General features: G+C 40.0%; 1 protein-coding gene across 3 annotated transcripts in view; it reads left to right on the top strand.

Moving 5' to 3' along the window:
• Nucleotides 1-14,559, top strand: part of LOC129357837 (zinc finger protein 385A-like) — a 40,110-nt gene that overhangs the window by 9,334 nt on the left and 16,217 nt on the right. For all 3 annotated transcript variants that reach the window (XR_008605635.1, XM_055026823.1, XM_055026825.1), the window contains exons 2-3: nt 10,285-10,430; nt 14,386-14,496. Coding sequence is in view for 2 of the 3 variants with exons in the window: in XM_055026823.1 (XP_054882798.1) it covers nt 10,285-10,430; nt 14,386-14,496 (257 nt within the window). In the remaining variant the exon portion in view is untranslated. The remainder of the gene's footprint in view (nt 1-10,284; nt 10,431-14,385; nt 14,497-14,559) is intronic.

A 14,559-nucleotide genomic window follows, 5' to 3' on the forward strand; every position in this document is an offset into this window, starting at 1 on the left:
TGACCTTGTTCAGCGTAGGTGTTCGCTGACTAAATATTTGCTTTATTCTCAGCCCCACTCGGGTCTTCCTGTGATCTGGCTTTAAGCTCCAGCTCGCGGTAATCCCTTTCCCGGTGCGGAGGCTTTAACGCTACGTGTATTATAAACACTGAACAGACAAACTCATGAACCTGACAACGTGCGTAGGTGGAAGTCCGTGCACTGTATTAGTTTCCTTATAGAGTTAGACGCAGGCACCAAAATAGCATCAATGACATTGACTGCAAAGATGGAGGGATGAGCACCTCTCTTCACACCACCGTTTTATCATTCCTCGCGTTCTGCTAACCCTTCCTCATCCATCTGTTTCTTTGATGAAAGGAAAATATAAAAATGGTTGAGACCGAGAAATTTGTGCCGAAGCTGGCTCCCTCGATGCAAAGAAGAGTGGAGCTCAGTTTAGTAACTCTTGTGTGATTTTTTCATGATGAATATTTCAGACCCATGGGTTTTTATTTATTTAAAAGTGAGCCGAGGCTTCCTCCAGTCTGATGCAAAGACCCCACTCAGCAGTATGTGAAACTTCACTGCTTGCATCACAGCTTGCTGAACCAGTGTCTCTCTCTGTCTCTCTCTCTCTGTCATACACACACGCATAGATAAAAACAAATCACAGATTGCATAAATTCTGTGTTTCTGTATGTTTGTTTATTTACAACAGGCGCACGAACACACAGGCATTTCAAACAAATATGTCCTTGTCCCGTAAATGTCCTCTGAAGAAATCACAGGTACACGTTGTCCCTGACGAACAGGATGACCTTTATCAGGGCGATGCAACGAAGGGTGAAATGTATTGACATTTAAATTGGAGAAATATTCGCGTCACTCTGCATGTCTGACAAACCAGTGAACATTTCGGGCGTCTGGGTAGCTTGAAATTTGAGCAAATTGTGACAAGCTGTTCAAATACGTTAGATAAGGGAAGGTCAAATCAAAACGGTGAACTTGCAGACAAAATACAGGTATCAGAATCTTACGCTAATTCTGACACCGCAAATCTAAATCCAGAGCAACCTCTTACCTATACATTACCTCGTTAATTCATAGAAGTGACATGTGTCATTTAATCTCAGTTTACATGCTGCTGAACTGTTCAGCCCAAAGGATTGGGCTAGAAAACATGAACACACAAAAGTTTGGGGATGAAGTTTTGGAGACATTCAGAGGACGTCACTAAACAGGAACTGGTTTCACAAAAGCCTGGCAAGAAAGAAACTATTTTTTAAAGACAGGCAATACCAAGACCTTTTTGCAGTTTGAGGCAAACCGGGTAGAGGACGCAAGAAACTTGTGGAAGAAGAAACATTGGAATAAAACCCATCAGAAGCTGCAGAAGACTTAAATCTTCATTTTCCAGCAAGAACAACAAAAAAAAAAAAACATGCAGCCGGAGCTGCAGCACACCCAGCACCAACCCTTCAGAATGAAACGGCGAGGAGATGATGGCCGGGTGGAATGTTTCAGAGAAAGTCTTAGGGATGTCATTATATATGCACATCTGATGTCACACTAGATTCACTCTTATTTTGCTCTCCTCTCATCTGCTTGCCTTGTTTTCTAGAAAGAGTGTGATTTCAAGGTCAAGTATAAAAAAATCAACTGGAAATTAGTAAAAAAAAAATGTGTTTGCTTTGACATTTGCAGCCCAATAATGCAAATTTCAAAGAAAATGTGCAAACCAGTTGGGCTTGCGGATAAATGGATGTGAAAATAACTTTGAGTGAAGAAGCTGATTGTTTTATCACGTTCACCCGGTCGCTGTGTTGTCACTGCCAAAACGCTTGTCAACATCCTTTTTTGTATGCTGACTCTGACAAGATGTCATGTGGCGCCATGTTTACACACCTGTAAAAGCAGCGGGAACAAAAAAGCTGCTGGTGCAACTCCGCTGGAGCCAGAAGGGAAACCTCTACCTTCATTTATCACTTTTAGGACGAGAGTTAATATGGATTGAGTCACTTTCTGAACATTCAAGTATAAGTGGTACAAAAGTTGATTAATGTTTTATATTTGCAAACGCAAGCAAGACAGCTGAGAAAATTGTCATGACGATTTTATTTATTCATTTCACTGCCGGAACATTTAAACGTGTCTGAAGACAACAAGTCTTGGCTCGTCTAGATTTTAAAGGTAGCCAGAGGACACCAGTGTTGACATTCTTTAGTTAGAAAGTATGAAAAGCCTTTCGTCTTGCTTCAAAACTTTATACTCAAAATTTATACCCAGGTCAGCTTTAAAAACACACTCCAGTAAAAATATATCTACTGGCTTGCTTATTTCTTTTTGCTATTACATGTTCTCTGTTTATCCAAGGCCACTGTTTGCTCTTTTTGCACACGGTTTCTTTTGTGTGCATCCTTCTTGTATAACCTCTCAAGCTTGCACTCCCTGGTTTCTATAGGTTCACATCTACAGATAAGTGCTGCCCTGCTGTTCCCAGCAGGTGTGTGGATTGTTTGACAAAAGAAGCAATAATGCAGTGCTGGTTGTTGTGTTGACACGGTGGAGCTCTTGGTGATCCTCTTTTTGCTCGGTGTGGCTACGTGACAAAAGATGCGTCTGTTTGCTTTAACCTGCAAAACTTTACGTCAAAATATGAGCTGAATAGGGCATTTCAGCATTTTTAAAATGTGAGAGTGGCAGACTTACACAAGCCTTTTTATGTTTGAGCCATCAACTTGAACTCAGTAAAACTGATGTAATTAAAACGCTGCATTAACACAATAAACACAGATGGCTGAAGGTCTTATGAGGCCATTAAATATAATTTGATATGGGTCCCTTCCCTCCTTTAAACTCATTATTCACCACCAACATTAGCAACAAAAATACTCCACAAGAGAAAAATTAAGCATCCAGAAAGAATGGTTGGTTTTTGTATAATTTGGGTGCACAGGCGGTACTGCAGTGGAAATGCCAGGAATTTGGAGGATGTAGGTTTCACAATAATCTCGGAACGATTGGGAAACCACACACAATCACACAGCCTCGTGCTAAACAAAACGTGACCTCTGACAAAGTCTATCAACAGGCACCGAAGCGTCTTAATGCATCTAAGAGGCCTCGTCTTTTTTTGGCCACCTTCATTAAGTATTTTTTGACAAATGGTTTGATGCTCCAGGCGATCCAGGAGGACTGGATCCTGCCAAGTGCACGGCTTAATGGCTGGTCGGCATATTTACCAAAATATAATAAATGTTCTGCACTTATATCTGACCTCTAAAAGTATTCCAGGTTCCAACTCATTTAATGTCAAAATGGCTTGATATTCCAGACTCCAATCCTCAGTGGTTTCTCTTTCCTCACGAAGTCCATTTTTAGAGTTCTATGAATTTATGGACGACATTTCTGTGGATATCTGTCTTTAAGTGCATTTAAATGTCGTAGAATCAACAGATTAACAGGTAGATGAAGAATTGATCCAAATTTGACAGAATAAGATAAAAAAGAATACAAACCTTCTGTCAAACTTATTTTGATTTGAGTCAAAGGTTTTGGGAAACCTGCTGTTTTGTTGAACAGGAGTCAAACTCACAACCTTTCAGTTGTCAGAGAACTTCTCCATCAACTGAACCATAACCACCTGCAACAAGTTTAGATTTCTTCTGAGTGCTTATTTATTCATTTGTATGTAAATTGAATAAATAATTTCAATTTATTTTCAATTTCTTACTTCATAGCAATAATTTGCTATGAAGTAAGAAAATCAGTAAACTTAAAGGACAATAGCTGGATGAAGCCCCCATATTTAAAGATGTTTAAAAAACATTTTAGTCCCCAAAAAAATCAATCGGCTCCACCTTTAGCAGTTTCAAATTTTACATCAGAAAGACAAAGAATTTCCTTTGGTAAGCCTTGTTTATTGAGTCTTTCTAGATCATTTGGTTCAGTCTCCAAGCCTTAAAAGTTTTTGTAACCTTTAACGAGATTAATAGTAGTGGGTGTTTCTCATCTCTCCAGAGCTGCGGTTTGTGAAAGTTTGGGTCACTGAATTTCCCTCAGAGAAGTTCAGTCTCCGTCATTTTTTAAAGGTTAAAGTCAGGCAGCTCTTTGGTATGGTGAGAGGAGTTGAACTCAGCTAAAAGAAATTGAGTTTATTCAAAGATATTTAAATCCAGAAACAAAAGAAATCTGTATGAGCTGTATAGGTTGTTTACATCACAGTTAGAGGAAATATTAAATCAGATCTGCCCACCAGGAACAAAGCCAGCATGAAACAAAGTAGTTCATGCATGACATTGTGTAGTGGACATGACAAAGGTTAGACGGAGGTGTTGACTGGACAGCTTTCTCCGCTTTGACAGAGCTGCATGTTGTTCTTTAAAAAGACACACCAGGGACTAGGACTGCCTTCAAGGCAGCTGGCGTCCGTTCTGTACATTAACCTGCAGGTTAACAGCCTGCTTTACCTGCGCCGCTAACCTTGGACTCACCTCGAAATATGCGGCTCGCTCCCTCCTTCTTTCCCCCCCTCTCTCTCTCTCTCTCTCTCTCTCTTCGCATGCTTTCCCGCTCGTTCCACCTCATCTCCTCGTGCAGACCTCTTTTTCTCGCTCGGTTGATTCCAGCCACTCAACATACTGTCATTATGTCTCAACCAGCTCCTGCTTTTCATCTGCAGGTTCTGAATGACCGGTTTTTACAACCTAATGATGCTTCAGAACAAGAAAACGATAAAAAAAAAAGCAAACAAACTGGGGAATATTAAGAACAGGCAATCTAGAAATGATGATGAGAGCAGTGCTAAAAGCCTTCAGGGGCAAATAGAAACATTTCTTTAATTACCAATTTTGCATAAAATCAGAAAGCCGACTGGAAAATGGACTGGCTAATCTTGTGAGCACACGCACACATTTCCAGCGAAGGACGACTTGAGCGAGTTCCCTGGGAGTCTGCATTTAAGTTGGGCTGCTGGAGTGCAGAGCATCTATCATTAAAACAAAGTGCAGTCTGGAACCAAACGGCTCCCATCTTCACTCTGTCCTTTCCTCACCGTCTCGATCTCACACAGAACAAAACTCAACATTTATCACCCCAAAGCGCACAAGTTACTCTTTCTAAAGCACCCTTCATTCACATTCCAGAGGTTTGTGTGTGGTTGTGTGCGCAGAGAGCTGACACACGGCCGTCCATCCCCCGCCTAGGTTGAAATAGCTGCCTCTGACTTGAGGGTAAGCTGAGCTGCAGTAAATTGGATTTCATGCTCAGTCCTTCGCAGTCGCAGCAAGCGACATTAAGAAAGGACCATCCTCCACTGCGAAAGGTTAGGAGCCTCAAACACAGCTGCACTGCATTTGTACCTCGCACTAGAAACGGGTTTGTGTAACAAATAGCTAAAAGCACTTGATTTGCTCAAGAGGGGTTATAAATGTCAGCCGTCAAAATGCGGCTGACGAACAGCTCAGCACTGCTGCAGCAAAACTAGAATCAAGAGTCATAAATCACAAACGTACAAATGATGCCATCTGCCACCAAAATGTGCAATCAACTCTTTTTGCTCAGTTGTTCCTTTTTTGTCTTTCTTCGTGAAAATGTTTTGGGAAGACAAACAGAATCATCACGTGGGTTTCTGGTTAACAGACTCACTCCCACCCTGCTGCAGTGACAGTAAGCGGGGCATTTTGTAGGGGGGGGGAGGCTAATCCACTGCAGACTCTCATTTCAGAGTCATCTTTGCACAGCAGGCCATTTAGATGCAGATGTGCCACTGCTGGCATCGTCGAGCTGACAGGCCCGTAACCAAACGTGGCTTAAAATCTTTTTTTTTTCTCTTTTTTTTTTTTTGGAGCAAAGTCTGCCATGTTTCTGACTCGAATTTTATTTAGGTAGTTCTGTCGGCGTCCGTCCTGAAGCCGTCGTAGAGCAGAGAGACGGACGCAACCAGGGAATACAGAAAGGCTCAGAGGACGTCTCTGGCATTGGCTTTACCTCCACCATCATTAAAGCTAAATAAGCTAAATAAATTGCCAATTTAGGAGGCCTCAGTCGCATCCATTGGATTGTGTGTGTGTGTATGCAATGTGGTTTGGGAAACTGGAGAGGGAAAAAATCAGTTTTTCTTTAGTTTTCTCTTCATTTCTGACCAAAAACCCTTTGATCACAACTCACAAAAAAAAATTCAATAAGCCATTACAGACGCATTGATCTTTTTATCACCCAAACATTTGCATTAGAAAAGGGAAAGTCAGTGAGATGGCATTTATTTTCGTGAAGTGAAGGAGCTGTGGGTTGTGGTGCCTGGATTTATTGAGTTTGGCAGCTCTTTAACACTTTAACGCTCCTCAGAATGTGTCCAATCAATGCTCCCACCCCTCCCGGCGTGTTTGCTGCTGAAGAGTCACGCCGTTTCGCTTATCTGATGTCATTGTAAATCACTCAGAAGGAGGGTAGGTCAGGGAGGACAGCGCTGCCACGCTGGCGCACACACCGAACTGAGCGGCTCAGCGATGGTGCAGAACTGTAAAGAACTGCCCTCCAGTGTAACTGTCTGCATCTTAAATAGAGACTTATAATAGAAGACGGGCTGTGACCTTTCACTTGTAATGTAGCGTAAAATGAGCTTCAGATTTACCAGAAGCGTGTCAGGAATAAGCTTCATTAACCTGAAAGGAAACAGCGATGATGCTGGTATTAAACATTACAGACTAACCGCCTGAATACAGTTTAGATTGAACGACCACCTGGATGAGCTGCTGTTTTAAATACACTGTAAGCTAATCTAAACACAGTCGACTGGATTTCTCGATGCTGCTGAGCAAAACATTTTTAGGAAAACATTTTGGGAAGTTCTGTTTTAGGTAAATACAAAACATCCACAACCACAAATGATTCGCCTGCTTTTAAAGCCACAGGCTCCGCCCACAGACAGCCCAAACAAGCGAAAGAAAAAAAGAAAATTAAGTTACTAGTAACTCAAATAAACTCTTAAAGTATACAAAATAATAATAATATTTACTGACAGATATATTTCTAAAAAAATTTTTTTTTCACTTATTTCAGAGAGTGAAATTCAAATATTGAATAAATTCATCACATGTACAGAGAAATATTTCAACAATAGTATTTCTTGTAACATTTATGATTTAGATGCTTATAATGTTGTCCGTGATTCAGGTGTGACTTGACTTTAAGAATGGTTATCCCTGTGCACTTTTTCCTTCCACTCAACTTTCTTTCAATATGTTTGGATACAGCAGCGTCTTTAGCTCTGATCTTTTCATGACTTCCATGTAGACGCTGTCAGTTCCTGCCTTTTGGACATCTTTCAAACATCTGTCTTCCACTATGGTGGTGTCCTACCCAGACTCAGGGACCTTTCAGAGACTCAGGGACCTTTCAGAGACTCAGGGACCTTTCAGAGACTCAGGGACCTTTCAGAGACTCAGGGACCTTTCAGAGACTCAGGGACCTTTCAGAGACTCAGGAAACCTATGAGATAATTTGCTGATTAGGGTGTGATACCATGAGTTTACAAAATGTTGCTGTTTCACAATATTCAAATTTTCTGAGACATTGAATGTTGGAATTTTGTCATCTGTTGGCTTGTATGCACTTGTATGCTTCGTTATCTGAAATATTTAACAAAAATAAATCTTTTCATGACTTTAAAAGTTTTTGAGATGTACCTGTGCATACTCTGTATGAAGAGACACGACATCAAAACTAAACTTTCTCATTTTAGGGTGGTTAGGATTACCATTAAAGTCTTGAGATGTTGCTTAAATAGTTTCACACATTGACCTGCACGGCTTTCTGTAGTAAAACATCCACACACCATGAGACTGACTGACTTCACAACAAGGATGATGATCTCAGGCTTGCAAGCTTCACACTTTTACTCTTAAATTTAGTCAACTTCAGATCTTGCTTTAAGTTTTACGCTGCATGTCGTGTGTCATCCCATTTTGTTTGTACAAATGTTAAAAAGGCCAAAGTTAATCTGCCATACCTGCTGGTGTTGATTGAACTGTGTGTGTAATATTTTTAAAAAATAAGGTCCCAGTTACAGACAGCAGAGTGATGGACACACAGAGACTGACAGAAGCTGGACACCATTAAATTGCACTGATTATTACATATTAAATCTGCCACACTCCACAGAATAATGTGTTACTCTTACACTTTATTTAAGCCTGTCAGCATCTATCGCTGGTATTGATTCAGCAGCTGGCATTTCTGGTTCTGCAAATCTGAACAGATTTGTCAAAGTTCAAGAGTTATTACTCTTTAAAGATACATTGGTTATTGTTGCATGTAAAATCCTGCAGTGCTTTGAACCATCTGTGGTGCAAAAAAGACATTCCTTTCTGGGAACGTGATGATTTCTAACCTTTTGCCTCACATGATCCCAGACACTTTGAATTTTGCATTTATTTCCCCATTATGCTCAAACCTTTAAGTACAAATGTTTCTAAGTGTTTTCTAATATTGCACAGTCAAACAGTGATGTTCCCTTCCAGAGTTTGAACATTTACAGCAGATTATCAAACTCATTTTCATTTCGGTTTATAACAAGATCATGAATCCTTAAAGGACCAGATGCATCAAAACGTATTAATAAAATTACCCACTAGTTTGTCTGTAAATGATGAATACTTCTTGACTTGACAAACACTGAACATCTTTTCACATTAATATAATTTGGCAGTAAATTAGACTTTGATTTGATTGATAAAATTCATTTTCAAGCACACAAAATGTTGCTGAATGTCCTTTTATGTGGCCACATAAAAAAACAGCGGGTATTAAATTTGACAATTTTGTTCCAAATAAAAGTCCACAAATTGAATCGTGAAGCACTTTGGTCAACGTGGCGGCCAAACATTTCATACTTTATCAGGTTTTGCATCAGTTCATACCTGCATCAGGGATGTTTAATATCAACTAAAAAATAATTAACAAATTATAAATGAGATCTAAATTTATTTCAATGATGTTTTATGATTATTGTGTATCAATATCCAAACCACCAGGAGAAATACAATTATTTGCAATGGTTAAGTGCATTGGAACAAAATGGAGGTAGGATGAGACACAAAACAGCAACAGCACAAGAAGGTTTTTCCTCTAATTCCTTTACGTTTTCATTGTTGCCAAAACAAGGAGCATCCTCTTTTGTCCTCTAAATTTCCAGCTTTTCTGAACACAAAATGTTGTTCAGAACAGAGTTGAGCATGTTATGATGCTCAACTCTGCCATCATAAAATGGCAAAGTTGAGCAATGCTGACTGTCTATAATGACCACAGAAAATGTTGCACCTCGTTCTGTGACTGATTATCTTCAAAATCCAGAAAAGAGGCATTGGAACAGCTGTGAAGAATGTAGATGAACGAAACACAGGAATCGGTGCTGGGCTGAGAGGGTGAACAAGGGAGCCAGAGGCAGGCGGAGTAAGCGACCATGAAATGGAAACAGAAAACAGAGTTTGGAGAGAGAGGGAGAGAATTTGAGTATAGACTGATATCTGCAGCGGCCCAGCTGCGAGGCTTAAGGAGCTTAGCCCTCCTGCCCATCACAGCAGACTCCTCAAGAGCAGCGTTCACTGCCGCTGAGCTACTGAGAGGAGAGGAGAAGAAGATGATGTTGTGGAGGAGTGGACTTCCATTTTAAACACTGATGGAGAAATGTTGTTTTGTATTCAGCATCTGTTTTTATAAGGTCAATAAAGCTTAATTCAGGGATTCCCAAAGTTTGGTCTGGTTTCTTTGTGCCCTCCCCACTGCAATTCAACAATGATACAGATTTGTTCATTAAACGGTTTGTTTTTAATCAGGGTAACATTATTACCAACACAGTTTCCTTGCAGTGGAAAATGCTATGAACAACACAAAATATTCATATTTTTAAAATGAAACTTTTATAGCACATTTACTTACAGAGTTTTACTGAAAAGCTGACATCTGCACCCAAATCGCCTTCTACTTGATTTATTAAATTTGTCTAAATTTAATAAAGGTGACCCCAACTGCACTGTTATACCTGAGATTAAATTTGTTCAATTGAGTTTTAAAAAATCAGAAAACTACATGCATTTCTTTTAATACAGCAAATTCCAACAAAAAATAATACTGTAAATTTTTATTCTTGGTCCTATAATTACTTTTGACTTTTGGCTCTTTTGACAAAAGTTTCTTGTACATAAATGCAAGCCTCTTGGTTTCTGTTTTCATAGTAATATACTGTATATGGACTTGACTTATGTCATCAAAACATGTAACGTTTTGTTTTCTTCTCTACAACAGGAAGTGTAAACCGACCGGCGCCGGTCCCTGCCTTCCTCAGGAACCCACCTGTCCTCCCACCGCCTCTGGACCTGAAGCCTTTCCTCCAGTTTCCCCTGGAGTCGCCTCATCCGGCCGGCATAGGCCTCTTCCACAACTTTAACGCCGTGAGTTCTCACACACCAGCACGCGAACACAGCGATGCGTCTTTAACTCACTACCATTTACCTCAAAAGATAGACGAGAATTTAACATTTGGATGTCGATGAAATGGACAGTAACAATAACTGGCACTAGCATCATTTCAACAATAACTTACAACGTCTTTTGTTAATTCTGCACCAAGTTGGAGGAGGTTTTGGTGCATCTACAGTCACTGGTATGATGGAAACACTGATTTGGTGGCTCTGATTTACTGTGGTCATGCATTGACACAGAAATACTCAGTGTTTCTGACAAGCCTTTGTTGAAATACATATATTTCAACATATATCTCACACTCATGGCTGACATCACCTGATTTACACAGATCCCCCAAAGACTAACTTGTAACTTTGCCAATGTTCAAGTCTTTAGGTCATTTTTTCACAAGCCATAATTAGACAGGTTTATAGAATAGTAGATCGTAGTGATGTGGTTGAATTCAGAGTATGAGATTCATGCTTCAGGCCGGTAGTAAAAGGCTCCCCAGAGATGCAGTAATTGCTTCAAGCATTCCCTCGTCCCTCTGCACTTAGGTTCAAATATACACAATGAGTCTGTCCCCTTCTGTTTGTCATTAACTCTTCACTTGCTCAAGAGGGCAAATTATGGAGTGAAATGAGTCTCAAAATATTTGTGGAAAATATTTTGTGTAAAAATATCTGTGCGTCTATAAAAAATATCTGTATGTGTGTGAAAATATCTGTGGGTGTGCAATACTGGATTTGTAAACCTTAAAAGTAAAATAAACCTTCTCCTGCACCTACAAATGTTGAAAAAGTTTGCACAAGTCTCACACACAAAACTGCATTTACGCACAGATCCGGTTACAAGTGTACGAGTATTTTTGAGACTCATTTCACACTTCGGGAGCTCCCAGTGTAGATGGTGCGTTTACATGCTAGTAAAAAGCTGGGTCATCTGAGGTTTGCTATGAGTCTAGTGTTTTCATCCTCTAAACTTTAGTTTTTTAATCCAGGTGACTTGTACGTACTTTTTCAACATTTGTAGGCATAGGAGAAGGTTTATTTTATTTTTGAATTTTACAAATCCAGTCTTACACACGCACAGATACTTTTGCACACGTACAAATACTTTTACACACACACACAGATATTGTGAGACTATTTTCACTTGATAGCAAACGTCCTAGTGGTGGTTGCACTGTACAATTTACAGTTTTGTCCATTGTTTGTGTTTTATTTATACCAAGGCAGATTTTTCCCAGCGGGACAATAAAGTCCATCTTATCTTATTGTACATTGTGTCATCTGAAATGATGGGGGTGACAGCTGTTTTTCTATTCAGCACAGCCGGTTTCAGCGTGATTGAAAAGAAGTACAGCCAAGTGGTTTGCTGCAATAAAATGAGTTACAGCTAATCAATCAAATAAGAGGCACAGGCTGTGTTCGCCGCAGTCAGCGTTTTCTGCGGCTCCTTTTCATTTCCAGATTGGGTTTCATGTGAAGGTCAAGCTGGTCACAAACAGAGATGCATAAACACAATATCAGTGTTCTCATCTGCATGCACTCAGACAGACTCGCCCCTGCAAAGCTTTGTGATTCATCCTGCTTCGTTGAAGACATTTAGGGTGACCACTAGTGTCAATGCACCTTAATTCAAATCACTCTCTCTTTGTGCTGGGAAAATTGACAAAGTCTATGATTTTGTCGTCCTCAGCTACATATTTAAAACGTAACACTTAGTCTGAGGTTTGGCTTTAGAGGTTACAGAAGATACTCGGTGTTTGCATGGAGACAAGCGTAAAGTATTTCTCTGTCTTTTTTGAATCATACACACAGATGAAAGCTTATCTTTATCTTCTAATAAAGAGGAAACTGACTTTCTTAAGTCTTCACAAAATGAGTTTCATTACTTCAATTAGAAAGCAATTCATCTCAAGATGACACCATTAAAATGTAAGCCTAAGCTGTGGCATTTGTTGATGATCTAACAAACTGAATTACTCTTGAGTTTTTCCTGAAGAGATCAAAGAGGAGAATGAGGCAAAATGCCAAAAGTCTGGATCGTTACCTAAAGAGCAGACTGAGGAGGACTAAATCTTTAAGGCCCCAATGCAGAAAATGAGTTCAGTCTTATTTAATTTAGCATTTGCAACAATTAAAGCTAAATAATGTCAACCGATCCAAGCACCACATAGTGAAAAACGCAATACAAAGCGAACAGGACAGAGTGCAGGTGCAACAAAAGCCCCAGTGTATGAGAGCGGGAAAGAGGAGACAAGGAGTAGATAAAATAAGTTAATGAGGTCGTAACAGTGGGGACAGGTGCACAGATGGAGATCCTGACGAGAACAGGTGCCCAAAGAAGTGCAGCGAGGAGATGCAACGCGGGAAACATCAATCAGACTGTGGACAAAAGTCAGAAACAGAGTACGTGTTTCATTGTGCTTCACCTACAAAACCTGCATAAAAACATGAATGAAGCAGCAATGTCTTACAAAAGTGTTCAGTGTGAATTTAACTTTTTGGTGCAGATTGACATGTTTGTATCGTCCCCACAGTGGAACAGGGTGGCATTGGCGTCCTGATGTTTGGATAAACACTTGAAATGGACTTGTAAAATTACTATTCATGGATGCTCGGTGTTTAGTCTGGTTCAGTTTGACTCGGGGAAAAATGGGCAGAAATAGGGCAAAACAGATCTGCTCTGCATGCAGAACCAGACGCAAACATGGAGAAGCAGCAAGCAGCTTTTTCTAATCTGAAAAAAACTTCCAGAAAACTGCAAAAATGTTTAAACACTGAATGCCTTTAAATCATTTGTTTAGAGTTGCCTTTGATAACTGGAACTTCATCGATTGTCTTTATTTTCCTTTACTGTGCCACAGCAATGTTCTTATTTTTCTTTTTCATGGATTATCCTGTGAAGCACTTTGAGTTGCTGCTGAAATGTGCTACACAAATTAACTAATCTTCCATAATTAACAACTACATCAATAGATACCTGGAAGGGATCTGCAGTTCATTGAAGCAACGTTGGAGATTTCAGACGAACTACAGAGCTCTCGATGCTGCCCGAGGCTTCGTGGTGTAAACCATCTAATATAGCAACATGCATTCAGAGTGAGCCGGAGATGATAGGCTGAGTAAAACCTCGGTGTACTTTTGGCTGTTTAACCAAGGCAACACCCAGCTCTGTGGTTGTTCAAACCCCACTAACAGGTCAGGGAGCTCAAACGAGTCGGCTGAGAAAGAATGGCAGGAAAACCCTTCAATGAAAATAACAGGCTCCATGTCTGTGCTTCATTTAGAAATTACTGGGTTAGATGCGTTAATTTTAGGTTATAGCACAATGACTTAAATATGGAATATATTAAAAAATGTCTACATTTTCTGGAGGGAGGTCATTCCGCTGTTGATTTTTTTTGCATTTTCTATCCACTTTTCGCATAATTTCAGTCACAAAACTGCATTTAAAAAAAAAATTGTTTAACTCTATTTTTTTAAGAAACATTCAAACATGTTTTGTGCTCTATTACTTTGTATCTTTGTATTTTGATGATGAAAAGCACTTTGAAATGCTTCCTTGTTGAAATGTGCTATACAAATAAAATTTGTTTTTGAATTTGATTTTGACAATAAAATTAAAAATGAATATTTAGTACATGAATCAACATCACCAAGAACTGCTCGGGGTCGGGAGCTTGTGATCAGGGCTCTCTTGACCCTGATGTGAATGAGAAAGATTGTTGAAGTTAAATCACTGATCGATCTCCAGCTCTCTGTTAGACGTCGTCTTGCTGCAGCTTCCCCTGTCATTCACCTTCACTCGTTCGACTCCCATCCACGTTTCCTCAGTGGAGGCCTTACATGCTCCACAGGAGGACTGAACGGCGCCGTCTGAATTCGCCATGTGCTGCTGAATGTTTGATGCGACCTCTGGCTCGTCTCTCCTCAGATGGACCCGATCCAGAAGGCTGTGATGACGCACACATTCGGGCCGCCTATTGTGAAAACAAAGAGGCCGATAATCTCCTGCAACGTTTGTCAAATACGCTTCAACTCAGAGGTATGAAAGTTCGCGCTGTCATCAGAGCCCTGCAGAAACATTCACACTCTTTAAGCTTTTCTA

This window comes from Poeciliopsis prolifica, unplaced genomic scaffold, assembly GCF_027474105.1.
Source record: "Poeciliopsis prolifica strain line A6 unplaced genomic scaffold, Auburn_PproV2 SCAFFOLD003, whole genome shotgun sequence".
In the NCBI taxonomy this organism is placed as follows: Eukaryota; Metazoa; Chordata; class Actinopteri; order Cyprinodontiformes; family Poeciliidae; genus Poeciliopsis; species Poeciliopsis prolifica.